At 50.1% G+C, this 27,592-nt stretch overlaps 1 protein-coding gene across 2 annotated transcripts in view; it reads left to right on the forward strand.

The window, feature by feature from the left end:
- Positions 1-27,592, forward strand: part of LOC111850464 (teneurin-2-like) — a 226,916-nt gene that overhangs the window by 179,081 nt on the left and 20,243 nt on the right. For both annotated transcript variants that reach the window (XM_023824384.2, XM_023824398.2), the window contains 10 exons: positions 5,402-5,640; positions 14,523-14,645; positions 16,522-16,727; positions 17,494-17,689; positions 18,701-18,802; positions 19,717-19,911; positions 20,856-21,056; positions 21,753-21,938; positions 23,016-23,039; positions 26,853-26,999. In XM_023824384.2, coding sequence (XP_023680152.2) covers positions 5,402-5,640; positions 14,523-14,645; positions 16,522-16,727; positions 17,494-17,689; positions 18,701-18,802; positions 19,717-19,911; positions 20,856-21,056; positions 21,753-21,938; positions 23,016-23,039; positions 26,853-26,999 — 1,619 coding nt within the window. The remainder of the gene's footprint in view (positions 1-5,401; positions 5,641-14,522; positions 14,646-16,521; positions 16,728-17,493; positions 17,690-18,700; positions 18,803-19,716; positions 19,912-20,855; positions 21,057-21,752; positions 21,939-23,015; positions 23,040-26,852; positions 27,000-27,592) is intronic.

Here is a 27,592-nt window from a genome sequence, read left to right on the forward strand (position 1 = left end):
GGCTTAGCCTGCCGAGCCATACAACACCTCCAGCTCAATGGCCAGAAGCCTTGAGTTTCAAAATGAGACAAAAAATCAGAGCAAGGTGGTGATGTCATGCACGGAACACTGTGATTGGTTGAAGAAGTGAAACGCGAGTCCCGCCCTTGTCCACCCAGGGGCCCATTGAACTCAGGATGCCCAAGTGCAGACGGAGTGAATGAATACCCTTATAACCCAATCCACCCCCGAATTTGTAAACGGGGGCAGTGGAGACAGGTCTCCATGGCGACATCCCATGCAGCTGTCCGGGGCTTCGGATGCAAACATACATGAAGCAGATGCAGTGTACACTCCACTCGGACAAGCGCGGAAATCATTCCGACCCCCCCTGCTGGTGATGTCAGCAGGGGTAGGGGGGGCTGGCAGAGAGTATCCAGGACCCCCGCAGTGCGTTTCAGCATCGCTGATCTGATGTTCTGTGTGCAGAGACACGAGTGTTGTGTTGTCAGACATTCGAGTGTAAGAATGCAATAAAATCAATCATGGAAATGCTCATGTCATCATACTTAAAGTTTGTTTTTAAATTAAATTAAATTAAAACTATAGATATGTTTCAAATTAAATTTTGAAATGTAAATTTGCAATAAATTCTACTTTAAAATGTAATGGATTCGTTGTAATTTAATAGTTTATTGGCAGTTTAGCTCTGATCTGTCTGAATTTTGTTTTTTGCACTGATAATTAGTGTCTAATTGAAGCTTAAATATGTACATTTGAAAACTCAAATATCAGGATCGATGTGTTTTTACTCTGACTTACTAACCTCTACTGCTAGTTAAATGCTTGTTTCTGGGTTGTGGGCCTTGGCTTCCCAGGAGCCTTATGTAGTACCCAGAGATGGCCCTGTTGTTTGATGTCGTAATACCCAGGGGCTTTGCTGTACTGCTGACTAGGCGCACAGTCTTACAGCATTTGCAAAACTACTGTTACTTCACAGCCTCTTTTAAAAGTGTGTAAGAGCACAGTGTTAATTGTAGAAAAGCCATTTGGTCCATTGAGACGCCGCTGCCGTCGTCGTCGTCCTCCCCGCCCTGCATCATGTCGTCATGGCTGCAGCCGTCCAGCCTTGTCCGGGTCTGTTTACCCGATTCGGAGTCGCTGTGTCACGCAGTAGCGTCTTAATGGGCAGGTAGGACGGCCTTTTTGCTGCACTTAATGGGTTACGACACGCATCTAATGATCTTGTTATCATCAATAGAAAAATCATTTATAAAAGCTTTAAACAAGAACGATCCATTTTATAGTGTAACTCATTTTAAAAGAATTAGCACTACAATGAAAAATATTGATTAAAAAAAAAAAATCTCTTTATGTCGTCCTAAACAAAGTTTCTTCAAGAAAGTGGTGTCTCTGATTCAGGTGTCTGATTTATCGCATCTGGTGAATTGGTGATTTTTAGCGGGAGCTTTTCACCGGTGCAGACGTGCAGGTGTGGTGCCGCTCGGGGTTACGCTAAAGGTGACACCTTTCCCTCGGTAATTTCTCAGAACCGTTATTCGTTTTCCTCTAAATCTTCAGAAATGCTCATTGTCTTCAGCTGCAGGTACTTAACCTCGTGCCTCCGCTGTTCTCTGACTCTCTACTTTAATTTCCTGATTTTAATTTCATTTGCTGTGTTTTCATTCGGGTTTGTAGGACAAACCTAGATTTAAGTACCATTACGTCGACTACTGCAATTATCCACAGCGCTAATGCAGTACAGCCCAGCTCTCCAAAAATTATATGCTTGGCTCTGTCACCAGTTACCTGATGGTGGTACAAACCCTCCTTATTTTCCCCCAGACCACAGGGGGCGTAGTTCTCAGCTCTATTGCAGAGGTCTCACATTCAGCTATAATGAAAGTTAATGGGGGGAGGTGTGCATGCCCCCTCCAAGGTTATGGGCTCAATTCCTGCCCCCACCAATGTGTGCGTGGAGTTAGCATGTTCTTAGCGTGTACTTCTCATGTCCCTGTGGGATTCTTCCAGGTAGTCTGATCTCCTTCCTTAGTTCAAAGCTGAATTGATTGGCTGTAGTGTGTAGTTTTGCGTGCCCTATGACGGACTGGCTTCCCATGCTGCCTGCCCCCCCGCCTTCTACCCTGGGCTGGACTCCAGGCTCCAGACTCACTGCGAGCCCGTGATTATGGATGATTGATGGACGGATGAAACGGAACCAGCCAGTGAGCACAGAGGTTTAAGTTGATCCTTAAGCCCCAGTTACAGATCTTCTAGGTACCTACAGGAGTGACAGCTGAAGTCTTCAGCACGGTCAGGGTATCTCCTGGAAATAGCCACAGCTGCCGGAAGGCCAGAGAGGAAGTCTGCCGGAGTCTCGGATCTCCGGAGACGTTAGACGCTAAGCTCGTGAAGGCCGTCGTGTCATACACGCAAAGCACATGGTTTTGGGAGGAGTCAAGCATGGCCATCAGTAGGTTCCCTGTCGCTACAATCCCCGTTCTTCAGATTTTAAGCACCCTTCCCCCCCTCCCCCGGCCTGCCCGAGCAGGGGAGCCTGCTACTGAAATCTTTAATAAATCAGCTCTGGCAGCTTGGGCTCTCCGCAGTGATGAGGGACTGGAGGCCACGTGGTGCAGTGTGGTCTGAGTTTTGTACAGAAAGTAATCAGACGAGCTGGAGGGAGGAGCGGCCAGGCGGGCGGGGCCCCCCACCACTCTCCAGTGCGTCCGGCTTCCGCCGATGCCTCGCTCCCGTGAGCGGATGTTACGCAGAAGAGACGGGCGAGGCCACAGGGCTTTAGATGGATCCGTCGGGGGACACCCATCAGCCAGACTGCACCTGTGGGAGCGGCTGCCAACTGGGCCTCGAGAGAGCAACTGGGTTTTGGGCTAAGGCAGACTGGAAGAAGCTGGGCAGAGACGTGGGTGGTGCTCCGAGATCTCCGCTTCGTTAAAGTCGACTGCTGGTCCTCGCCTCCACTCCGACAGCCTGAAAGCCTTTCTTCGTAGTAGTGGAGGTTTGAGTCAACCGAGAGAACCGCCATAAAAATAGGATGGTAAAACCAGTCCAAGCCCCACAATAAGCTTGTCTCACACCTCTTTGCAATTGGCAGGGCGGAGCCAGGCAAAGGAGCTCATGCATATTAATGTGCAGACTGTTCCTCAATGTACTAATTAAGAGTTTTTAAAGAGCCAGTTTTCAAGTGCAACCATGGGTTGAAAATGGGTTACCTGCTCGACTGGGCGGAATTACGTCCCAGCGGTACCACAAAGCGACAGTTAGCTCAGTGCTACACCGCTAGAGATGTCATTTACTCCGTTTGGTGTCTTTGTTAACCATAGACAAGGGAGTCTCGGCGCAGCCATGTGGTTAGAAACGTTTGATTCATTAGGAAGGAAAGATTTCCTTCATGCCGACCCCCCCCCCCCCCCACCGCTCCAATAATGGGGAAAGTCCTCGGCCATTAAAGGAAAGCGGCTGCAGCGAAATCTGTGAAATAAATATTAGTGACAAAAAAAACGAATTCTGGGGCTGAAATAAGGGAGGGAAAAAGCGAATATCTTGGCGGCCGCTCGCCTGGATGGCGGCGTGTTGGAGGACACTCAGTCTGAGCCAGGAATCGGAAACCGGGATGAGGATGCACTTGGGCGGCTTTTCCGAAAGCGCATGCGACCTTCATCTCACAGACGAGCACCATCCGGCCCGTCGAGCCTCTCCCCGTCGTTCTCTGACCATCCAGCACGCCTGACTCCGGGGCGAGAGCGAGGAACGTGACACCGAATCTACAGAGACACCCCCGGCTCCGGCACGTAGCCGTCTCACCGCCCCGTCTGCCAGACTGTTACCCCCGACGTTTTGATCCCTCTGAGCTCCCCTCATATCGGCAGCAGTCGTGTCACCAACTGCTCCTCTGAACTTTTTATTTGTGTTGTTTGTTTTTTATTTGTGTTCCTGGGCCAGTTTTCCTGTCTGTTATTCAGTCAGCCTCATAACAACTTCTCATATGAAAGACGAGCATGTTTTATGTTCCGTAAACAACATTATGCATACAAACTGCCCCTGAATATGTTACCTGAGAGAGCCTGCCGGATATGAACTATGACAGTGTTTGGTCTGCAGTGATTCATTCTCTGCCTGTTTTCCTGGGAAGAGTAATTACCGTTCTGTGCAGGATACATGGATTTGTTATTGGATGAGGGCAGAGACTGGGAAGTGTGACGGCATCCAGAGACTCGAATGTGGAAATTACCACAGGAGCTGCCTGCCGACATGGGGAGAGAGATTGAGCATTTCCTGCTGAAAAGGTGTACCAAGATTATGGTCCACCACTGTAGGTCTATGCCGGATCAGCCCATTAGAGGGTTTGTAGAGGTGGAGACCTCCCCATCACTGCTCCCCGGTTGTGTGAAAACAGACCAGGGTGGTGCTCACGGGCTGTGTGGACCACCCACACGGTGTGAGGCCGCGGTGTTGTCACCATGCTGCCAGGTTGCAGGTTCTCCCCATGTTGTGTGGAGTTTGCAGGTTCTCCCCATGTTGTGTGGAGGTTGCAGGTTCTCCTCATGTTGTGTGGAGTTTGCAGGTTCTCCCCATGTTGTGTGGAGTTTGCAGGTCCTCCCCATGTTGTATGAAGTTTGCATCTTTTCCCCATGTTGTGTAGGTTTCTTCTGGATCCTCCAGTTTACTCAAAGAATGTGGTCCTAGGCAGCAACCTATGTCACCTAACTGGTTGATCAGCAGTGTGATCCAGGGTGCATCCCTGGGATAGACTGCAGGCCCCCCTGCAACCCTGACCAGGAGTCGCAATTTACAGTGAAGAAGCACAAGCATGAACATAGTCCACAGCCACAGTTAAATATTCATGGTTTATTCAGCTTACATCTATTAACAGCTTAATATTTTCCCATGTGGACTTTGTTTGGATATTCCTGTCGCTTCACACTGATGCGCCGCAGTGACTGTGACCTGTTTGTGACCGAGCCTTTAGGTTGGCATCCAGCGAGTCTGTGCAAATAACCGTCACTGCGAAATCAGTCATTTTGGGGTGCGGGAGGGGGGCCCTAACGTGCCATCTGAGCAGCCTGGCGGAGGGGGAACGGCAGGGGAGAGCATTTGTGTAGCACAAATCGCCCGTCCAGATGTACGCTGCGGGGTGCCGTTGAAACGTGTGCCTGCACATTGTTCTGGCTGATGTTTTAGCCACTGGGTAAGAAAGATTTTTTAGGAGGTCTGAGTGAAGGGACAGGTTTTCTTTTTTATTTATCAGCCCCCAATGTCCAAAGACGTTTTGATCATATGTCTGACTATGATACGTTGTGTGAAAACCATCTCCTTATAAGTATATATTCGGTCAAGTGTGACCCTCTTGTCATTCTCCCTCTCTTCCTCTCTCTCAATCTCTTTCACTCCATTTCTGCAGGCACTTTCTGTTTAAAACATCTTCTGGGACCACTCCGCTGTTCAGCAGCTCCTCTCCAGGGTACCCCCTCACTTCCGGAACGGTCTATTCTCCTCCACCTCGACTGCTGCCCCGAAACACCTTCTCACGGAGTTCCTTCAAGCTGAAGAAGCCGTCCAAGTACTGCAGCTGGAAGTGTGCGGCCGTGTCCGCCATCACGGCAGCCACGCTGTTGGCTGTCCTGCTCTCCTACTTCATAGGTATGACGATGGTCACCACTGGACACTGTGTCTTCATCGGTTGTACTTTTGGAAAGCTGGAAATTTGTCGTTCGGCATTTTCTTTAGCTACAGTAGCTTTGAGCAGAGCAGGGATCCTGTGGGATCTCCACCAGATAGTCCAAGGTGAAAGGTAGCAGGGAGTGTAGTGGTTTATGTGATGGACCGTCATGGCTGTTTATGTCATGGACCGTCATGGCTGATAATGTCATGGAACTTCATGCCTGTTTAAGTCATGGACCTTCTTGGCCAATTAAGTCATGGACCTTCATGGCTGTTAATGTCATGGACCTTCATGGCTGCTTATGTCATGGACCTTCATGGCTGATAATGTCATGGACCTTCATGGCAAGTTAAGTCGTGGGCCTTCATGGCTGTTTATGTCATGGACCTTCATGGCCGTTTAAGTCATGGACCTTCATGGCTGTTTACGTCATGGACCTTCATGCCTGTTTATGTTGTGGCAGGTTCAAGTTCTGGGAAGGGGTCTCCCATGGATCCCTTGAGAATGGTGCTTGGCTGTGATATAAAAAGAACCTCAAACTGTCAGCTGAACCAAAACAATTGTGGCCCACACTGAATGTTCTGCGCAGCTTTCCCGGGCCCCTGCAAGATTCTGTGTGACGGTGGTAATGAGCCGGGAGTTGTGTCGCGCTGTTAATACTCGGGAGACCAATGCATCCGTGCCATTGTGAGTTCAGCGCGTTAATTGTGATCAGAGTTCGGCATCTTCCCGGTGTGTAGCGATCAAGGTAAACGCCCGTTGGACAGGCGGACGTGAAAGCGAAAATAGGAAAAAACAGAAACCTGGAATATCTCAGAGATCATCCAGTTTTAGACATATTTCCGCAGTTATTCCAGCATCTGTTCTGAGCTATTTATTCTTATAATGTGCAGAAGTGGTTCATTGTCTCGGTCTGCTGGAGAGGGGAGCTTGTGATTTCTGGGATAATCTCCAGACTACGCGGCGCTCAGGGGAGGCCCACGGTTGGCGGGGCCGAACCCTCCGAGACCCAGTGCCGAGTGGATGCGGTAGCTGCTGAACCGCGGCTCTCAGCGAAGATCTACCTGCGGCACCGTCTGCAGATTCTCCGCCAACAGACCCTCCCGCCTCGGTGCTGCACGGCAGTGCGAGACACTCAGTGGAGCGGGGGGGTGGGTGGGCACGTTCACACTCTTGCTTCATTTCTTGTCAAAACAAAACCTGCCGTTTGACTCTCCAAATGAATCCTGAAGGTGAGGCCTATCATCCAGATATATCCCCAAAACCATGTGTGGTTTATTCTTATCTGGTAAGATTTGTTCAAGGCTTCGGCTGCCTACATTTAGTGGCAGCGTTTTCCAAACGCGCCGCAAAGTTTTTGAAGAGGCCCTCGTGAATATTAAGGATCCAGGGAGGAACTGGCGAATGCCATACCTTATGGAATAATTTACCGGAATTCTGCGGATGAGGTTCAAACAACTGTTTCTTCATTCACTCGGCATTAACTGCGCGGAGAGACACAGACCGAGAACATTTTCAGGCTGAGAGGATGCTGGTTGCTAGGATACAGGTGAGCGGTCCTGATGCAAGGAGAGCAAGCCTGGCATCCTGAGTTGTGAAGAATGAAGGCTCTCTCTCAGCGGACTCCCGCGGGTCCGTCTCCTGTAAGGACAGCATGACTAATTTCCTTTAATTGAGGGGAGACAAAGGGAAGAAATGGTAAACGATGAGCGTCTTGCAGGGCAGCAGCCGGGCCGGCCTCCCCTTCTCTGCGTCTTTGATCTGGCTTCTCCTTCCACGTTCAGCCGAAGGAGGATGCGGGGAACAAAAAAATGAGAAAGAACCAAACCCGGAGCACTTGAGATTATCAGCATGAGGAAGGTGCGAGTCCCGCGAGGCAGAGATGTGCCTGTTGAGTCGGCTGCCTCTTTCCATCTTTCTTAAACTTCTCCCACACACATATGTTTCCTAGTAATTGGGGCTTTTGCTAATCAAGCCAGAGGTCTCGATCCTATTGGTTTATCGATTGAAGTGCATTTTGTTTAAAGGGCAGCTGTCAGCTATTTAAGCTATAATAGTTGTTTAGACCATTCAATCACCAAAAAAAATATTACCAGCAAATTGAGTGCCGTTTGGTTCGTTTCATTCTCCCCCTTCCTGTCAGGCCTGTTTTACCCGCCACACCCCCCTAGTGTTAACCAGGACACCTAGACAGCTGATTCCTTCATGCTGGTTTCTGTCGGATCCTTTCATCGTGAAACGCATGACCCAGAAACCTCTCGGTGCATGAAGAGACCAATCAGAGGGCTTGATGTGGAGTGCGGCCATGCGTTTGGAGTCTCGGATGGATTCCTCAGTGGCCAGAGTGATCATCGCGACCCCCATCGATCGCCGTGCTCCATGTTCCATTCACGGGTGTCGCTTTCCTCGCTGTTCAGTTTGTAACCAGAAGGTGTTTGCTGGGAAATGCCCGGGATTATAACATAAATATGCCCTTTGATGGTTTTCCCTTTATTTTTTTTCCAGTTTTTTTTTTTTATCATCCAAAGCCCCAGAAAATTTGCGAAAAGAGGTGAAGCCAGATATTCCGATCCGTTAAAGCCGGCACGGGGAGCAGACAAAAGTAGATCTCATCTTGGGCGCCACAGCGCCACCTGTGGCGATGAGAAGGACTGCATGGCCGAGACACAGCAGAGAGTTTCCCGGAAGCCTTTATCTCCCAGGCGACAGCTGGCACCGACAGCTGAATATTTAATAGTGTGACACACTTTTTTTTTTTTACAGGAGACATGCGCACACACCGAGAGTAACCGTTTGCTCTCAACGAGAGTTAATGAAAGAAACAGAAAAGCTTCTGGGGTTCTCTGACGAACTGCAGAGAGAAGTTTTAATGCTTTTTTTTTCTTTGGACACGTTGATCAACCACCTCTCCCCCCACCCCCGAATCACCCTCCAACTGGGTAGCAAACCACTTAAAATTCTGAGCGTGCTCGAAGAATGACTGAGACCGCTGTTTGAGAAACCTCCCCTCGTCGACTGTGAGGACGTGGTGCTCCTCGACGGTGACGTTTCTAGAGCGGGAAGGCAGGGGGGTGAAGGTTGCAGGCATTTTGGGTGGTAGGATAGGCTGGAGATGGTGTGGCAGGTCATGCTGGATCCGGGATGAAAGGTGTGGCTGTTTCACTAGGAGGGATGTGGAGCAGTTGCTCACACTACTGTCTCAAGATGTGAGTCTGCTGTTTGTTTTTTTTAGCATAAGACAGTGTTTCCCAGTGCAGTTCTTGGGGATCCACAGTCAGTTCATGTTTTTGCTCTCTCCGAGCTCCCTGCAAGGTTTCCCTGGGAACATGGGAAGGAGCAAAAACATGGACTGTGTGTAGGTCCCTGAAGACCGGATTGGGAAACACTGGTATACGAGATATATATATATATATATATATATATATATATATATATATATATATAAGGTATTATATGCTATTACTCAAGTAACACGGAACCGAAAAGTCTTGCTGGAGCGGTTGTATGATAGAGTAAGTGAGTTGCTGAAGGACTGTCGATTTACGCAGGTAGGACGGACACCGGAGAGGGTTCACTGGGCGCAACTTCAAATTACACAAGCTCGCTTGTCCACTGCAAAACATGGCTTAGTTGCAGTGTGGGAATCCACCTTTCAGAGGACAGAGATGCCCCCCCCCCCCACAGCCCAAGGACAGGTCATTAGCTAAATGGGTGTCCCTAATTTGCCTGTGGTTTGTTAGCAAGTGCCCCACTGCCCTGTCATGGGTGCCCCCACCTCGCACGCCTTGCTTCCTGGGATCTGCTCCAGACTTAGCGTGAACACGGACGTGTGCAGATGCATCGCTAGCCATACAGAAGGCTTCTGTAGCAATCAGCTGCATATCACCCCAGAGTTCTCCCCGGTGTTCTCCCTGCTGTTCCCTTTCTCCCCACCATTCCCCTCACTATTCTCCCCGCTGTTCCCCTCACCATTCTCCCCGCCGTTCTCTGCGCCGTTTTTCTTGCCTTTCTCCCCACTATTCTCCCCGCCTTTTTCCCCGGCGTTCTCTGCGCCGTTCTCCCCGCTGTTCTCCTCGCTGTTCTCCCCGCTGTTCTCCGCGCCATTCTCTGCGTCGTTCCCCTCGCCTTTCTCCCCACCGTTCTCTGCGCCTTTCTCACTGACGTTCTCCCCGCCGTTCCCCTCACTGTTCTCCCTGCCTTTCTCCCCACTGTTCCCCTCACCATTCTCCCCGTCGTTCTCTGCGCCGTTCTCTGCACCGTTCTCTGCACTGTTCTCCGCGCCGTTCTCTGCGCCATTCTCTGCTCCGTTCCCCTAACCTTTCTCCACGCCGTTCCCCTCGTCCAGCGAGATCTGCAGCTCCTTGTTTGTTTCTCTGCTTTTTGCCTGTGAATTGAGTCATAAAAAACAGCCGAGGTGTAAACTCAAGCAGATACATGTATTTTTAATGCTCCTGTTTGAGAAAAAGGGATTAATTTCAGCCGTCTGTTCAAGGAGATTAAACAAATAATTAGCAATTGTGAGTTAGTTGTCTGAACACGTTTAAGGCCCTTAGTGAATAATAAAAGTATCTTGTTCATCTTGATATATTTTCAGGATAGATATTCGGAGGCATATGGATGTTAAAAGTATAAATTAACTATAATCTGTCTAGAGCCAGGATTGGAACTTTATACTATGCATCTATTAATGGGACCAAAAGACCAAAGAAGTGTAATTATGCAAGGGATAGACATTTTAATTATTGTAATTTCTTGCACATTTCTGGGTTCTAGGTTTAGCTGTATCACAGTGAGGTGTCCATCCAAAAAAACTCAAATGGTCTTCGGGGACAATGCAGCTGAGAAACACTGCAGGAAGTTTAATTCACACCTCAACTGCAGCAATTACAAACACAACACTTAGAGATGTAATTGAGGTCAATCTTGTTCATTTAGTGACAAATTAGACTATTCATTGTGTAATTATTTACAGGACCTAGTGAAAATGAGAGATACATGTTTGTGGAATGTTTTAAAAGCAATATTTTTAACTAAATTAACTCTTCGAGGTCCGGTTTACCTTGAGTTTTTAATTCCTGGACGGCATTAATTGAGGCGGTGCCGTGTCCTGATTTCAGTGCCTTTCAGAGATGTTTTGAAATGTTTTGATGCGTGTAGGATCAGCCTGCCTCTTTGTCTCTCCCAAGTAGCAATGACTTTTGCAGTAATTGCAATTTAGCTGATGTTAGTTTATGAATGGTACCAGCAGTTCAAAATGCCACCCGAGTTTTAGCCTTTTGCTGTGCAAAGGTTTGCTCAGCAGTAGTCCCTGTAGAAGGCACATAGGAGCTATTCTGTAAGAGGCTAACATCTAACGTAAGAGCCAAGCGTTTAGCCTAGCGTCTAACATAAGAGCCAAGCGTTTAGCCTAGCGTCTAACATAAGAGCCAAGCGTTTAGCCTAGCGTCTAACATAAGAGCCAAGCGTTTAGCCTAGCGTCTAACATAAGAGCCAACCGTTTAGCCTAGCGTCTAACATAAGAGCCAAGCATTTAGCCTAGCGTCTAACATAAGAGCCAAGCGTTTAGTCTAACGTCTAACATAAGGGTCTAGCTAGTAGACTGCTGCGTAAAATAAGAGCTTAACATGTGCCTTGCATGCAACCTGAAACTGTCATGTAACATAAGAGATCAAATGTAGGCTAGCATGTAACACAAGAGCCAAGCATGTAGGGCAGCATGTAACATGTAAAGGATACAAACGTACACAGAACACATCCCAGGGTTACAGCAAGCAATTTTGGGAAATGGAAGATGGACGCATTCTCCCAGATCTGTCATGTTTTCATCATGTTTGTAAGTTGGTTTAGCAGTGTGGAATAGAAGAGCTTAAGACCTGAACTTTTGATCAAAATTGATTGAGTGTCCTGGAGTTATTGTCCATCAGCCCTCACTGTGTATAACGCAGAGTAGCAGAGGTCACCCTGGACCATGTGTATAACGCTGAGTAGCAGAGGTCACCCTGGACCATGTGCCTCTACAAACAGTGAAAGAAAATCACTCTGAAGAAACGTTATTACTGTCCCTCAGTCAGCGGGCACCTTCATAAAAGGCCCATCGAATGACAGGACGCTCGCCTTCTACACAAACACCAAGCGTAGCCATGACAGGAGGATAGAGGAGAGGTGTGGGAGGGAAATATGCCGGGATCCTCTTGGAAAACAGTGGGAAACAAGCGGGAAAACTGGAAGCTAAAAATGCCAATCACAGCCTACCCCCCACCCCCCCCCACCTTCCACACACACACACACTAACCTGCAGCCGAAAGCACCAGCCTTCGCTCTTCCAGAAATGAGGACATCCCATCATCTTGTTTCCATGGCATTCAGGGACTTGAGGGGAATTACATTTGGAACCCCGAATTCCCTTCATGCATAGCTAAAGGTGGCGGACATCTTTCAAATGTTATGTAGGTAATATCATACATCACTTTGAGCAGATAAATTATACATAAACATTACATAAAGCGGGAGGAACTCTCATGAATTTCTTATCGAACACCTTTCCAATTAATAATTCATGTTTGTTGCAGACCTGAGTATGAGGTTTTTGAGGCGTCCCAGAGATATAATTAATGAGTTTGAATGCACTAGAGGTGACCCCCCCCCCCCCCCCCCCATTCTGGTGTAAGACTCAGCTAGTCCCATCCCCAGTACTCTGACTTAACCAGGTTGGTTAAATCCAGATACAGAAGGACTGGTTTTGTTGTGTAATGTGACGAGGCATGCAGTTATAAAACAGCCCAGTAGGAGGCAGTCCCGCTATCTCAGAGGCAGTAGCTGGAGGTTACTAGGGGACCAGCTGTCTTTTTTCAAAGGAAAGGTTCAGTTCCTCCTGTTCCATCCCTAAATAAATGGGAAACTTCTATAGGATTCTTCAGAAGCAGAGAAGCCTTTTGTTCCAGGCAAGGTTTGATCTCCCTGCATCGCTTGGCAGAGGAAGGTTTGGAGCCGCCATTCGCCCAGGGTCAGGCTGTCCTCCAAAGCAAGCCGCAAGTCGGACAGGAGAACCTCTTGGGGAAAGCGAGATGTACATCCAGGGCAGCACTGGGACGGCTCTCTCCACAAAAACGTCAGACCGTCATCTTTAAACTCTTTGATTTATTTTCAAATCACGTCTGATGAGGGGCGTGGCTGTCAGGTCAGCTCTTATTGCCTGCGTACCTCATTTGCATCCCGTTCATTCTTAAATGTATATTTCATTTTTGCATGAATGAGGAAGAGGGGCTGTGTGGAAGGGAGAGACGGAGAGGGATTAAACAGAACAGGAAGTGAGAATGGATCAAGCAGGCGATAAAAACTCAAACTCTGCCCAGGACCAAAGAGCCAGAGGCACTGTGCTCTCTGTACATTCCCGGACCAGGAACGCTGCCTGGTTTTGGGACCATTTCAGGAGGAGACCTCCAGCGGAGGTGGGTAGTCCAGGTCCAGAAAGTAAAAATCCAGACCAAGATTATGTTCCCACCAAACAGTTCTGTATTCTGTGAATGTGACTCCTTATACTCTTTATGATTCTTTATAAGGGGAAGATGGTGGCATAGGAGGTAGTGCTAACGTTTGGCAACCAGAGGGTTGCAGGTTCAAGCCCTGGTTCCTCCTGACCCCATCAAAGTGTCCTTGAGCAAGACACTGAACCCCAAATTGCTCCCGGTGTGCAGGTTGGCACCTTGCATGGCAGCCTCTGCCACCAGTGTATGAATGTGTGTGTGAGTATGAGGCATGTATTGTAAAGCACATTGAGTACTCATAGGAGTAGAAAGGCACTATATAAATGCAGTCCATTTACTCAACTGGTTCATTGAAAAAAATCTTGGTATTTTTACTTTCCGGACCTGAGCTCTCCACCCCTGGCCTTGTGACCAGCCCCCCCCCCCCCCAGTGCTTCAGCCCAGGGCATCTGCTTGGCTTTGCAACCTCACACATTACTCAGTGCCGGGACACTTGTGAAATATGTCCCTGAGCTGGACACAGTTCCTGTACATTTTGCCTCATTTTATCTCGGAATGTACCTGGCAGCGTTTGCAAAGGGAAAGGAGGAGCGGAGAAGCAGCAGTCGGAGTAAAGGCGAGGGCCTGCAGAAGTGCGGCTTGGAAGAGATGGTCCTCAAGCAAGAATCCAGGCAGTCGAGGAGCTTAAAGGAACAGCACGATGGAAGGAGTTCTTCTCTTCCATTCTCCTGCTCACTTTCAGTTAATCTTAAGACTTCTGCATCGGGGGGGGGGGGGGGCTCCACCGTCAGACGTTCCCGTTTAGTTGTGAAGGTCTCCCCTTATTTTCTTCTTTTCCGCGTGCCGCATGCGCCTGAATATCCACAGGTCCAACTTCACGTGAAACCACCGGAAAGTCTGCATTTACTGCTGCCACAGGAATGTGAGGAACACCATGATGGTCTGGGCCTCACCTACCATATATTACCCTTTAAGATGCATGTAAATACATTGGCCAGGACAGGCGTTTTTCCCCCGCCTCCCCTGCGAGACGCATCGCCAGTCGCCCACGCAGAATCGCCTTTGTGAAGGAGATGTGACTGCTGGGTGGAGCAGGACCTCCTACAGGAGACGTCGTCCAGACCTTCTAAGGACACCCGAGTTCTCCTAAAGCAGATATGAACTCTTGGTCCGTAGCGCTGGGCTCTCTGTGGGCGCACGGTGAGGGCAGCTGAGGTACTTAGGCGTTAACAAGAGCAGCAGAGCTTGTTTGCCGGCTCGTGGTGCGCAGCCACAATACAGCGCAGTCACCATGTGGAAAATGCTGTAGAATAGAGGCTGTGAAGTGTCAAAGGCAGTGATACATCCCCCCCCCCCCCTTCCCTCCTCTCCTACAGCCATGAACCTGCTTGGACTCAATTGGCGGCTGCAGCCCTCAAATGCTCATGTGGTCAGCAACAGGCTCGGCACGCAATTGCCAAGCAACAGCGACGTGACAACATTGCCCTCTGGGGGCAGAGGTAAGAATGACGATTTGTTTCTATTTCCAGCAGCAGAAGGAGAAAAAAAAATATCCTCGACAGATATCAGTGTGGTCGGTCCTTCAGGCAGGATCTCAGTGAGTTGTTTGTGTTACACTCCATTAGCTACTCCTAACAACCTAGGCAATTAACCCAGTGAAAGTGTGTGTTGATTAAAAAACACAAAGTCAGATCTTTTCAGGTATTGTGACCCTTTGCGGTTCAGCGTTCACTCCTGCAGTGCTCCACTTTTATTGACACGCATGGAGTTTGCGATTGTGCATTTATGCGTGCAGCACCGCGACGGAGACGTGTAGCGTTGCATTTCAGAGTGCGTGTTACTTTTAATGCCGTCTCCCAGCCCCAGAGACGCACGCTTTGCCTGTCAAATAGTGCTGATGTTCTTTCTTTGTGAAAACACTCTCTAAATTTAATTTACTGTTTACTGGATTTTCGGGACGGGAGGCTTTTCTTGCCGGGCCCCGCATCTGCCAGCTCGGTCCACGGAGGGAGACGGCAAGTCTTTCGGGGGCCGTAAATTCCCTCCCGCTCCGTGTTTGGAGAGATGTTCGGAGGCCGGCGGATTTAGGTGGCGCGGCTGATGAAATCTGAGTAACAGGATCGTACCGGCATGGAGAGGAGCTGGGAATACGGGGAGAGAGGGAAGGAGCGGGTGGAAGGAGACAGGTTGATTTAAGGGCGCCAGGCTTTTTCCAGAACTTTCCTTCTGGGAGATGCTGCTTCCTCCCTTCTTTGCTTTTATTTTTTGGCTTTTCTCCCATTTGGTGCCCCCCCATGGTCATGCCTCCCCCCATCCTGGGTGTATATTAATGAGGTGGCAGGAGGAGCTTAGTATTAATGAGCTTTTCATGGATGTTTCTTTTTTTTGTTTTCTCACTATTTTTCTTCGGCTTTCCTTGTCTGGGGTTCAGTCCCCTGTGTATGTGTGACCTGATTCCTGTTGAATCAGGTGTTACAGAAACGCGGAGCCTCTCTCAGCTCTCCGTCCCCCCTCCCCGCCAACACCCCCAACAGCGGACGGTCACTCTGTTGGCAGAATGAGCCGTAAATAGGCGGATTAGAAATCAATGAACACGGCGGCAGGGAGAGCCTCATGCCCTTGGCCAGCGCCGCGCGACGTGATGTACTCTGTAAATCAGAATTATGGTCACATGATGCAACGATAGTAGGAATCAATGCGATGTTGTGTGTCATCCCAGCTCCAGCAATTCTTCAGAGGGTGGCTTTGCCAAAAGTAACTAATTCACGTGTTGTTGTACAGGGTGAACATAAGAAAGTCATGTTATTTCATGAGTTAGTTTTGGGGGTTTTTTTGGGGGGGGGCTGTCTGGGTACCACTGTTTCAGCAGTGAGACTTTCACAGTAAGCCATCTCACACAGGGATTGGGGTTATGACACAGGCAGTTCACACACGGTGAAATGTATGGAGGCAGATCCCTGCCCACTGGCCCTGAGCCCTGTGCGTGCGGAGATGCGGGTGTTTTGTGTGCATGCGGAGATGCGGGTGTTTTGTGTGCATGCGGAGATGCGGGTGTTTTGTGTTCATGCGGAGATGCGGGTGTTTTGTGTGCGTGCAGCGATGTGGATGTTTCGAGTCCATGAAGAGATTTGGGTGTTTCGTGTGCATGGGGAGATGCGGGTGTTTTGTGTGCATGCGGAGATGCGGGTGTTGCGTGTGCGTGTGGAGACGCGGGTGTTTCATGTGTGTGCCGAGATGCAGGTGTTTCGTGTGGAGATGCAGATGTTTCATGTGCATGCGCAGATGCAGGTGTTTTGTGTGAGTGCGGAGATATGGGTGTTTTGTGTGTTTTGTGCCTTTCCGTGACAGGTCACTCCCTCCCCTCATCTCCCGCAGGACCCTGGATGCCCCGAAACACCAGCATCGACACAGGTGAACTCGAGCTGGGCCGACGGGTCACCCAGGAGGTGCCCCCTGGAATGTTCTGGAGGTCCCTGCTGCACATCACCCAGGCACAGTTCCTCAAGTTCAATATCACCCTTGGCAAGGACGCACTGTTCGGGGTCTACATCCGCAAGGGGCTACCTCCCTCCCATGCGCAGGTGCCCCACCTCTCCGTACACTGTCCTGACACTGTGTTACTGGGTACAGCCCTTTGACTCCACATCCCCCAATTGTAAGTGTGGGTGACTGGGCTGTAACGGACACCGCCTTACTGGTAGAGCTGGCGGGTAATTTTACAAACCCCTCTCTGAGTGTCTGCAGCAGCATACGGGCTGTTAATCGACCACTGAAAACATGGACACGCCTCCAGGGTCACGGGTTCAAGCGCAGCCCGCTATGCATGTGTGTGGGGATGAACTCACCCTTCGAGACAGTTAGTGGCCCCATGAGACACGGGTGGGACGGCTGGTTGAATTGGGATTGAACCGGCTCGGCGAGCATATCAATAACCATTAAAGAGCAGAGCCGGTATCTCCCTGCCCTCCAGCCAGAAAGAGAATTTACCCTAAACTCCTAAATGGTGGTTATCAGTGAGCTGGGGGCCTTATCCCCCCAGCCCCCACCCCCTTGGTAGCATCCACACCCTCCCTGCCTCTCATTCAGCCGAGTCTGAAAAGTGTGTTGGTGTGGATCTTTCCCAGAGGGCCTGGTGGCCAGCGGCAGTATTTAGCAAAACTCAAGCCATGCATTTACGTGTGGCCCCCTATTGGCCACACAGAGTCACTGCACTCAGGGGCCCAAAAGTGACTTTTTCAGTCCCAGAAATGAGAAAGTGCCCCAGCTGATGGCATCCATGTGGACATGGAGCAAATCCCTGGCTGGCAATTTGATGGCATTGTGCCCCCACCCCCCTCCCCCGGACAGTATGATTACATGGAGCGGCTAGACGGCCGGGAGAAGTGGAGCGTGGTGGAGTCGCCACGGGAACGGCGCAGCGTGCAGACGGTGGTGCTGAACGAGGCCGTCTTCGTGCAGCACCTGGACCCCGGCAGCTGGCACCTGGCCTTCTACAACGACGGCAAAGAACGCGAGATGGTCTCCTTCAACACCGTGGTGCTAGGTGGGTCCTCGCTCTTCACGGTCCGCGATTCCGTCGACCTGTTACTGGGGGAAGATCTTCGAGAAGCTCTTGGAGCTCCTGAGCTAGTGTTTTCTTTTAAGCCTGGGTCCTGCAGTACAGAGTGAGGCAGAGGCCAATCGTCAGGCCAGGTCACCGATCCCTGGCGTGGAGAGAAAGACTGGGTCCGTGACCATGAGACTCGAGGAGCTCCGAGCTTCTTGTAAGCCTGACGTCATGTACAATTAGATGCCTAATATCCATACTGGAAACTGAGTGATCAGAATAAGTAGAGTTTGCACCGGAGCTCAGAAAAGTAAATAACCGGATTTTAAGAGGCTTTGAACCAATGTCCACTCTGCGTACTCAGTCCCCCATGGCTGTCAGCAGGACCCAGCTCTGATCTGTGGTTGCTAACCAACACTGACATATTCATGTAAAAATAGTAGGAAATGAAGGCCAAACTGGGGACGTGAACCAGGCAAAGGGGTGGGGGAGGAGCTTTTAGTGGTGGGGGGGGGTTCTGATTCCCTTCTCCAGCTCCGTGCTGAGCGATGTCATCCATCTCTCCTGACAGGGAGCTAAGTAGCACTGGAACAGAGCTAGCATGTTCCTGCCCCAGGAGGGGGGGGGGGGGGTGTAAGTCTTTCAGCCTACTCAGTTACCTAAGCAGCAGCACCCCCTGCTGGTAGACACAGGTCAAGCCCCCCCCCCATCAGCAGCTGGGACAGTGCTGCCCCCCCCAGTGACTGATAACTATCCTTCACGCTCCTGTGGTGGGTGAGGCGCTAAGGCGTGGGGTGACCCCCGCTTTTAGAGGTATCCAGACACACATAGGAAACCCGCGTGAGCAACCGGAGAAGGGGAATGGGATAAATGGGGATTGAGCTGGTGGGGCAGGCCTGTGACGGATGGCTGAAGAAATGTGGGCTCAATAAATATGCCAGCGCCACATAAGCGATGGCTCATTATCATATTATTATTATCCGACTCGAGCTCCCCATGCCTTCGCAGAATCCGTGCAAGAATGCCCCCAGAATTGCCATGGCAACGGCGAGTGCGTGTCTGGAGTGTGCCACTGCTTCCCGGGCTTTCACGGAATGGACTGCGCCAAAGGTAGGAGGCGGGGGAGGGAACCAGTCAGGAGGGAGGGGGAGATGAGAGGGGAGACCGACACCCGCTGAACTGCCCCCCGTCCCGCTGATTCATTGTTGCACTAATGCATTCGTTTTGATGCCCCCCACCCCCTACTGAAGCTGACTTGATCTGCAACATGGTACAAGCTCGGCGCTTAAGTCTTCCTGACAGGGAAAGGCGTGAAGCAGCCCTTCCTGGGCTGTTTTAGGGCCCCGACACACTGCCTCATCTCTCCCTGCTCATTAATAACACTGTTCAAACACTTAGAGGGCTGCCTGTCTGCCTGGGGCTGCCGGGGGCAGGGGGGGAGCATTTATCATTATTATTACACTCCTTGGACATGGAAATGTGCCTGAACATTACTGTGTCTTTTATTTAATTCCATCTGTGTGGCTCTTTCTCTCTGTCTCTCTGCCTTCCTCTCTGTCTCTCTGCCTTCCTCCCTGTCTCTCTACCTTCCTCCCTGTCTCTCTACCTTCCTCTCTGTCTCTCTACCTTCCTCCCTGTCTCTCTACCTTCCTCTCTGTCTCTCTGCCTTCCTCTCTGTCTCTCTACCTTCCTCCCTGTCTCTCTACCTTCCTCTCTGTCTCTCTGCCTTCCTCTCTGTCTCTCTACCTTCCTCTCTGTCTCTCTGCCTTCCTCTCTGTCTCTCTGCCTTCCTCTCTGTCTCTCTATCTTCCTCTCTGTCTCTTTGCCTTCCTACACTGCTTCTCCTCATCCCTCATTCTATACTTATTCTTCTCTTCTTCCCACCCTCCTTCTATCACTTCCCTTTACCCTACACCTCTTCTCCGCATCCCCCCACCCTCCTGATCCCTCTCGCTCCCTCCATCCTGTACTCCACCATCCTTTCCCTCCCTCCGTCTCTCCTCCCCTGCTTTTCTCCCCTCCAGCTGCCTGCCCGGTCTTGTGCAGCGGAAACGGTCAGTACGACAAGGGCGTCTGCGTCTGCTACAGCGGCTGGAAGGGTCCCGAATGCGACCTGACGGCCAGCCAGTGTGTCGACCCACAATGCAGCGGGCAGGGCACCTGTACGGAGGGCACCTGTGTCTGCAACACGGGCTACAAAGGCGAAAGCTGTGAGGAGGGTGAGGCCTCTTATCCGCGCCCGTCACACGTCATTAAGTGGCATTACATCACATGCTGCTCCCCTTAACAAGCAGGGCACTCAGCCATGGCAAGGGGAGAGGGTGTAGGAGTGCAGCAAAGCACTATGGGGAATTTATTAGGTAATGTAGATCAGCCTATTGATTTCATTAGTCAGGAGTGCAACCTCGACGTTTCATTTGCTCCCGGGTTTCTGGCACGTCCGGTTTATCAGGCAGAAAGACGTGTGGAAAACATTCCTGGAAAGGAGAGAAAAGGGCGACGTGATTAAAAACAGCAGACACTCAGAAAGAGGCTGGTCTGGGTACCCCCCCCCACCCCCTCCCCGTCATCCTGTTTATCTCTTCTCTGTCGCTCTTTTTCTTGCCGCTCCTGTTTTTTTTCCTTTTAACCCGATATTCATTACCTCCTAGTCACCCATCCAATTTACCTGCAGCCCGGGCGACACCTGAATCGATACCCGCAATCCGAATTTCTGCCGCATAAGCAGGAGTTGTTTCTATGGCCCCGCCTGAAGGAGCGCGGGAGGGGGGGGGGCAGGGTGGGGGCAAGGGGGGAGACACGGAAGGTGTTCTGTCACAGCCAGATAACATAATGGAAGCGAGGCGTGCTGGACAGGGTAGTCGAGGGCTTGCGGATCCACAAAATAGTTTTTCTTCGCTCGTGCGGCGAGATACCCTTGTCACACTGGAGGTCAGAATCAATCCTGGCACTGTGCCACTCCAGACGGGACGGCTCAGATCGTAGCGCTTCCGCCGCGATATATAAACCCTGCCATTTTATGTGCGTGATTTTTTTTGAAGCCCCGTGAGAGTCGTCCAGGCCGCTGCCGGGGGAATCCATCACTCGCGCTTTGAGGTGCCTGCAGATCTGCCCAACGGCTCGCCGACATTCACCTCACGCTCCCCGCCTTTCGTCTTTCCAGTGGACTGCCTGGACCCCGTCTGCTCCGGGAACGGCATCTGTGTGAAGGGGGAGTGCCACTGCAAGCCGGGCTGGGCGGGGCCCCTCTGCGAGGCCCCCCGCGCCCAGTGCCCCGACCAGTGCCACAGCCGCGGAGCCTACATCCCGGACACTGGCGTGTGCAGCTGCGACCCCAACTGGATGGGCCCCGACTGCTCCGTGGGTCAGCGTCTCGCCCGCCCCCCCGCGGCCCGGCCCGCCGTGGCTGTTCATCCTCGGCTCTTTCCAGATAAAATGCTGTGATCTCAGTAGCTCCGAAGGTCACCTTGGAGAGCAGGGAGGAGGATTTACTGCATGTGATTTTAGGCCTCCTGATATCTTGGGGGGGGGGGGCAGGCATGGTGGCCAGTGAAAGATGGATGGATAGATGCTTAGTTTGCCCATCCGTCATACAGCACGATGACACCTGTCATTATTCAATCCCCCGCTTTATGCACACGCTCAGCTCTTTAAGTCAGAGGCCCTGCTTCACTGTTCCGTACCTCTGAAAATAGGGAACCCTGAAAGCTATGTACCAGCATTTCGTTAATTTTAGCGAGGCTTTTATCCAAAGCAGTGTACTCTTTTGATAAAGCAGGGTCACTTGGGGGTTAAAGGCCTTGCTCAGAGGCCCGGAGGTGAAATCTGTCTGCCGATGCTGGGATTTGAACCCGTGACCTTCCGATCACAGGTTTAGCACCCTAACCCCCCTCCTCTGTTCTTAAAGGTAGCAGAACGTCTAAAGTCACATGACCACGTTCCTGGCTCTGCTGCTCTCGTCGGGTGCCTTTACTCCGACCGTGGTGTGCTGTATGCGTGTGTACACGTGTGTGTCTGAGCCCGTGTGCCTGTTCCGTGTCCCCCCCCCCCCCCCCCACAGAGGTGTGCTCGGTGGACTGCGGCGCCCACGGAGTGTGCATGGGCGGGGCCTGCCGCTGCGAGGAGGGCTGGACGGGCGCGGCCTGCGACCAGCGCGTCTGCAGCCCACAGTGCATGAAGCACGGCACCTGCAAGGACGGGAAGTGCCAGTGTCAGCAGGGCTGGAACGGCGAGCACTGCACCATCGGTAGGCAAACACACCCCCCATCCGCACCCAGCCAATCACGGCACTGCGGCCAGCCAATCACAACCTGACACCCAGTCAGTCAATGCAGCCAGACAATCACAATCCTACCCCCAGCCAATCACGACACTGTGGCCAGCCAATCACAACCTGACACCCAGTCAGTCAATGCAGCCAGCCAATCACAATCCTTCCCCCAGCCAATCACAACCTGACGCCCAGTCACTGCAGCCAGCCAATCACAATCCTACCCCCAGCCAATCACGACACTGCGGCCAGCCAATCACAACCTGACACCTAGTCACTGCAGCCAACCAATCACAATCCTACCCCCAGCCAATCACAACCTGACACACAACCAGAGGTGCAAAGTTCAGGTCCCAAGAGTAAAAATCCAGACCGAGGTTTTGTTTCAACCAACCAGTTGAGTACTCTGTGAATGTACCTCTTTATACTCAACTGGTTGGTTGAAACAAAACCTCGGTCTGGATTTTTACTTTCTGAATCAGAACTTTTCAACTCTGAGTTTTAGTTCTTTATATAATGATCAGTGGTGTTTTGAAGTATCGAGACATGCGTGCATTTCTGCTCCTCTGTAGTAACTCCCTGGAGGGACCAGCAGTAAATGTGCGTCACTGATAATTAAATGTATTATAGTTCACGGCCCACGTTTTTATTCCAGGGAGAAAGATAAAAGCATCAGGTTCTTCCTGTGAAACTGAGCATTACCGTGGCCCTGCTCGGCCCCCTCTGCGGGGCACTGCGTGCTGGGGTTAGGGTTAGGTTGCCCGGATCGCTCACCTCACATGTTCGGCCCCCTTTGGGTTCCAGAATGTTCCGCTGGGCGACTTCCTGCCTCTTCCCCTCTGTATCCCAGCAGGCTCTCCTGATCTGTGCCTTTTTTCTTCCCCTGAAATGCAGAAAACGTGTCACGCCCGTAATGCCCGTATCATCCTCACTGTCTATGTGATTTTCCCATGTTCGGTGACTTTCCACACTCATGTGAATTCCCTCACCCCCCCCCCCACCTCCCCATGAAACATGTTGTCTGAAAATCTGCATGTTTTGTCTTTAACGCAGACTATTTGGATAAGCTTGACAAAGGTATTGTATCTCTATCTCCCTTTGCCTCGCTTTGTGTTTTGATCTAGCTGGGCGCCTGTAGAACGCTTTCCCCGCCGGAAAGCGCAGCTGGTCACCCCTGTAGACGCGGTATTGTGCAGTGTTTTTCTGTCCTGTGCGCAGTAGATAGACTTGCCTGTTAACTAGTCCCTGTGTTTTATTGTGCCGATAACGCTGCTGTTGGTGGACATGGTCGTCTGGGTCCCACTACAGTCCTGCGCCTGGGATTTCAGGGCGGCGTCTCCATTGCACTGCAAGAAGCACCTGCATCACTGTTCCCTGGGTGGGGTCCCTGGGTGGGGTCCCTGGGGGGGGGGGGGGGCGGGGTTCAGTCCAGCCAGGGTCTGTGTTAACTGGCAGCTTGAGATGCAGTTTGAATTATTCCTGCAATTTCAAGTCACATTCGACAGAGTGTGTTTCCTGAAGACCTCAATTCATCTTCCAGTTTGTGTTAGGAGTAACTGCAGTGATGAAGAAATATAGAAGATTCTAAATATATTCGATTTCCCTCTTTAAAATGAATAAAGCAGTGTTCATTATTTAATCACTCATTCCCGTCCAACAAAACTGAAAAATCTAAACACAACTGCTATTAACATAATAATGTGCATGTATTTTATTAGACATTATATAACAAATGAAACCAGCAATACATAAATGTTCTTTATATTTCAAAACTATAGCAAATCCTCAGCAAACACATTCTTTATAAAGATTTAATATAGTAAAATATCTCATTGATTAGCATCAAGTTTCAGTTGTGCCTAATTAAAACCTCAGCTGGACTGAACCGCACCACACACTATCACCAGGACTGAGAAACACTAACACTCATCTTCCGCATCACGCAGCTCCTCTGCTCCCACCGTAAGGTGTGTATTTCACTGCGATTCACTGCATGTAAGCGCACGCGCGTGTGCCCGCAGCTTATACACGGGTCGCCTCCCGGTGTCCTCGGAGCTGTGGCTAAGCGACGATTTCCCTTCCCCTTCTCAGACTCTCGTGTTCGGCCGCAGCGGGGGAAGAGCTGGGAGCCGCTTGTTCTCGTTTGCAGTGGGGGCGGGGCGGGGGGGGGGGTCTACCACAGCAGTCCAGATGATGCAAAGCTAAGGAAAGAATATAAGCGGGTGGGGCCATCTCTGCAAAAATAATAAACCGGTGAGAAATATTACTGAGTTCGGCTCATTGTTAAATTTCATGAGTGTCAAAGTGGACGGACAGTGGTCTGACCGCCTGCTGTTACTTACCGACCAAATTTAGTCTTATTTTTATTTTCGCACTATGCACACACTTTCTCCAGTTATCCGATAGGATTCTTTCGCGCGATTTGCATAGACTTTTCCTGTCTTTCTGCTAATTAAAGCCCAAATCCAACCACTGCAAGTGCAGAGATTGCGCCCTCATATGGATTTACACTGGACTGAATATTGAATGATGATTGACAGTGATATCTGCGCGGCCGTTGCGTCCTTGTCCATGCATAAATTCCGCATGCAACGCGCTGGTTTTAACTAGCGGGTCACAAAACGGGCGGTGGATGCGCGTGCATGAAGGTGTAATGAGATTTATCAAAAGCGGTGATCGCAAACTGTAGGGAAGGAATTTTCAAATGTGTCACATCGTTATGAATTTTATTCCATCTTAATTTCCATTCATTTAGCTGCTGTCAGTCAGTACCATCTCTCAGTTCTGCTTGCACAAATTGAAATGCGTCTCACTTGATAGGCTATACATGATATGTTTTAGTGTGCTGGGGAAATAAGTGCTATCTACAAAACCTGAACTCTTAATCAAGAACGTGAATTTTTTTTTATGTGATAGTTTGTGTTTGAGTGTGTTGTGTACATTCATACGATAATAAATCCTATATCATACATGTACTCTCCTGTCTGAGAGAGTGAAGAAATCGTATATAGCCTTAAGGAACAGCATATTTTTCTTACATTAGCATGAACAGTTTTTGCACATGCAGTTACTAATAAATAGTAGTGGTGATACATATGAATATATATGCAGCTCTGGAAAAAAAAGAGACCACTCTATATTTTTTCTAATAAATCTGCATTTTTAAAATCCTGGTTTGATCCTGGTCCTGCTGGCAGAGGCTACACTGTGAGACAGGCTGATTCCAGGCTCAGAGTTTCTAAGACAGTGAAGCAGGAGACACTGACAATGACCAAAAACCAGCCAGGTAGAGGGCAGAGCTTTCTAATGCCAGAGACGACCGTCAACTTGTCCGACGGCGCCTCATAAATCAGAGGATGGCATCAAGTGACCTTCAGAAGGAACGGGAGACGTTAAGTGGTTATCAGGCTCCTAGAAGCAGGACTGAAGTCCCATAAAGCAAGGAAGAAGCCCTTCATTAATGAGAAGCAGGGAAGAACCAGGCTGGAGTTTACAAATGTATATTTTTCACATGCACATGCATTTAAAAATGAGTGAAAGTGAACATTTTTTTCATGGGCTCTTAATTTTTTCCAGAGCTCTGTATCACTACATGTAGCATTATGTATGTTATTAGAGTTTTTACACATAATTACGCTGGATGATTGTATGATGTGAAGCCGCTGATTAGTTACGCTGAAGACAGTTGGATTAATTGACTAATTGACAGTTTGATTAATTGACTCTTTCGTGCTTTGCTCCCCCCCCCCACTCCGAAAAACCCCCTCTATTTTAGGTGGTCTAAGGAAGCTGAGGCCATTTTTGGCAGCGAGGTGGGGGTGGGGGGGTTAGATTCCTGTCCGAAGGAGGGTGTTGGGTGTTGGGTATGGATTTTGTTTAAATGCTTTATGAGTATTTGACAATTGAAACTGGAAATTCAATACACGGTGCAACTGTCGCTAATTCAATTTTCTTGATCGATACGGGGGGGAAATCCAAGGAGGGCTACTTGCTCTGATATTCTCACAGGTCCTAGGCAGTGGGGATCAGATGCAAGAACATTTTTAATACGGCTCTGGGGTACATTTAGAACAGCCTTTGGGCTGTGCAATTTTATAAGCTGGAAAGGCTTTATGTTTTCAACGATCAGTACAAATACATCAAGGTTTTTCAGCATTTTTAATCTTTTTTCGTTCAGCAGGTTTTGGATCCGTCAGATTAACGATAAACATGTTGCTCTGCCCCACAGACGCCGTTAATGAACTTACCGGATTTCTTGGTTTTGGATCTGACCTGCAACAGCTCTCCACTTGATTTCCTGACATCTCGAATTTCATCCCTTTCTTTTTTTTTTTTTTTTTTTACTTTCTTTTATTTAAGGTAGCACAAATGTTACAGCGTAATGCCGGTGACGTTTTTGGTTTAGTTACCGCACAATAGCATTCCGCGCTCCGGCCTTCACAGACCAATCGGCCGCTGAACACAAAGCAACCACCAGTCTGCCCCCAAGTGCCCACTGCATCATCAGAGTCCGCACTAAATAAATGGACCTTTGTGTTTATCTTATTAAGTCCCAGCCAATATCAGACTCTCTCCTAAGTCATTGTCTCCATACCTCAGAAGAGGTTCTGGAGGATCGGCTCGCCGACCGCCACACATGCTTCTCGTGCCCCTTAATTTGTGAATCAGATGGAAGAAGCTTCCAGGAGGCGATTGCCCCTGCAGTAGGTTCCTCACCCACGGCTCGGTGTGTGGGACATGCCAGACCACGGTGTCTGCAGAAAATGTTTGTCTGTGGACGTCACACGACTGTTGGGGGAACATTAAATTCTTTGTGCCCTTCTGTCTCTCCTGTCCTCCCCCCCTCTCTCTAACCCCGCTCCCCTGTCACACCCCCACTCCTCCCCCCAGATGGGTGCCCGAACCTGTGTAACGGTAACGGCAAGTGCACCATGGGCCAGAACAGCTGGCACTGCGAGTGCGAGATGGGATGGAGGGGTTCGGGCTGCAGTGTCGCCATGGAGACCTCCTGTGCAGACAACAAGGACAACGAGGAAGGTGAGGGAGATGGAGGAGCATGGAGAAGTATGGAGGACCATAGAGCAGCATGGAGAAGTATGGAAGAGCATGGAGGACCATAGAGGAGTATGAAGGAACATGGAGGAGCATAGAGGAGTATGGAGGAACATGGAGGAGTGTGGAGGAGCATAGAGGAGTATGGAGGAGCATGGAGGAGGATGAGGGAGGATGAGGGAGGATGGGGGGGGGGCAGGTACATTGTCCCGTAAGGGAAACCACTGCAGGATCATAGCTCAGTTTGACTCCAGTCTAATTAAGGGCAATGAAGAGGTAAATATTACCACACATACATGTATGCAACCACCAGCACACTCGCAGGCGGGTGAGAAGACATCAACTCACAGGAATACTCAACAGCACACACACAGGCGGGTGAGATGACATCAGCTCACAGGAATACTCAACAGCACACTCACAGGTGGATGAGAAGACATCAACTCACAGGAATACTCAACAGCACACTCGCAGGCGGGTGAGATGACATCAGCTCACAGGAATACCCACCAGCACACACACAGGCGGGTGAGATTACATCAGCTCACAGGAATACCCACCAGCACACTCACAGGTGG

Source organism: Paramormyrops kingsleyae, chromosome 24 (assembly GCF_048594095.1).
Source record: "Paramormyrops kingsleyae isolate MSU_618 chromosome 24, PKINGS_0.4, whole genome shotgun sequence".
Lineage (NCBI taxonomy): Eukaryota > Metazoa > Chordata > Actinopteri > Osteoglossiformes > Mormyridae > Paramormyrops > Paramormyrops kingsleyae.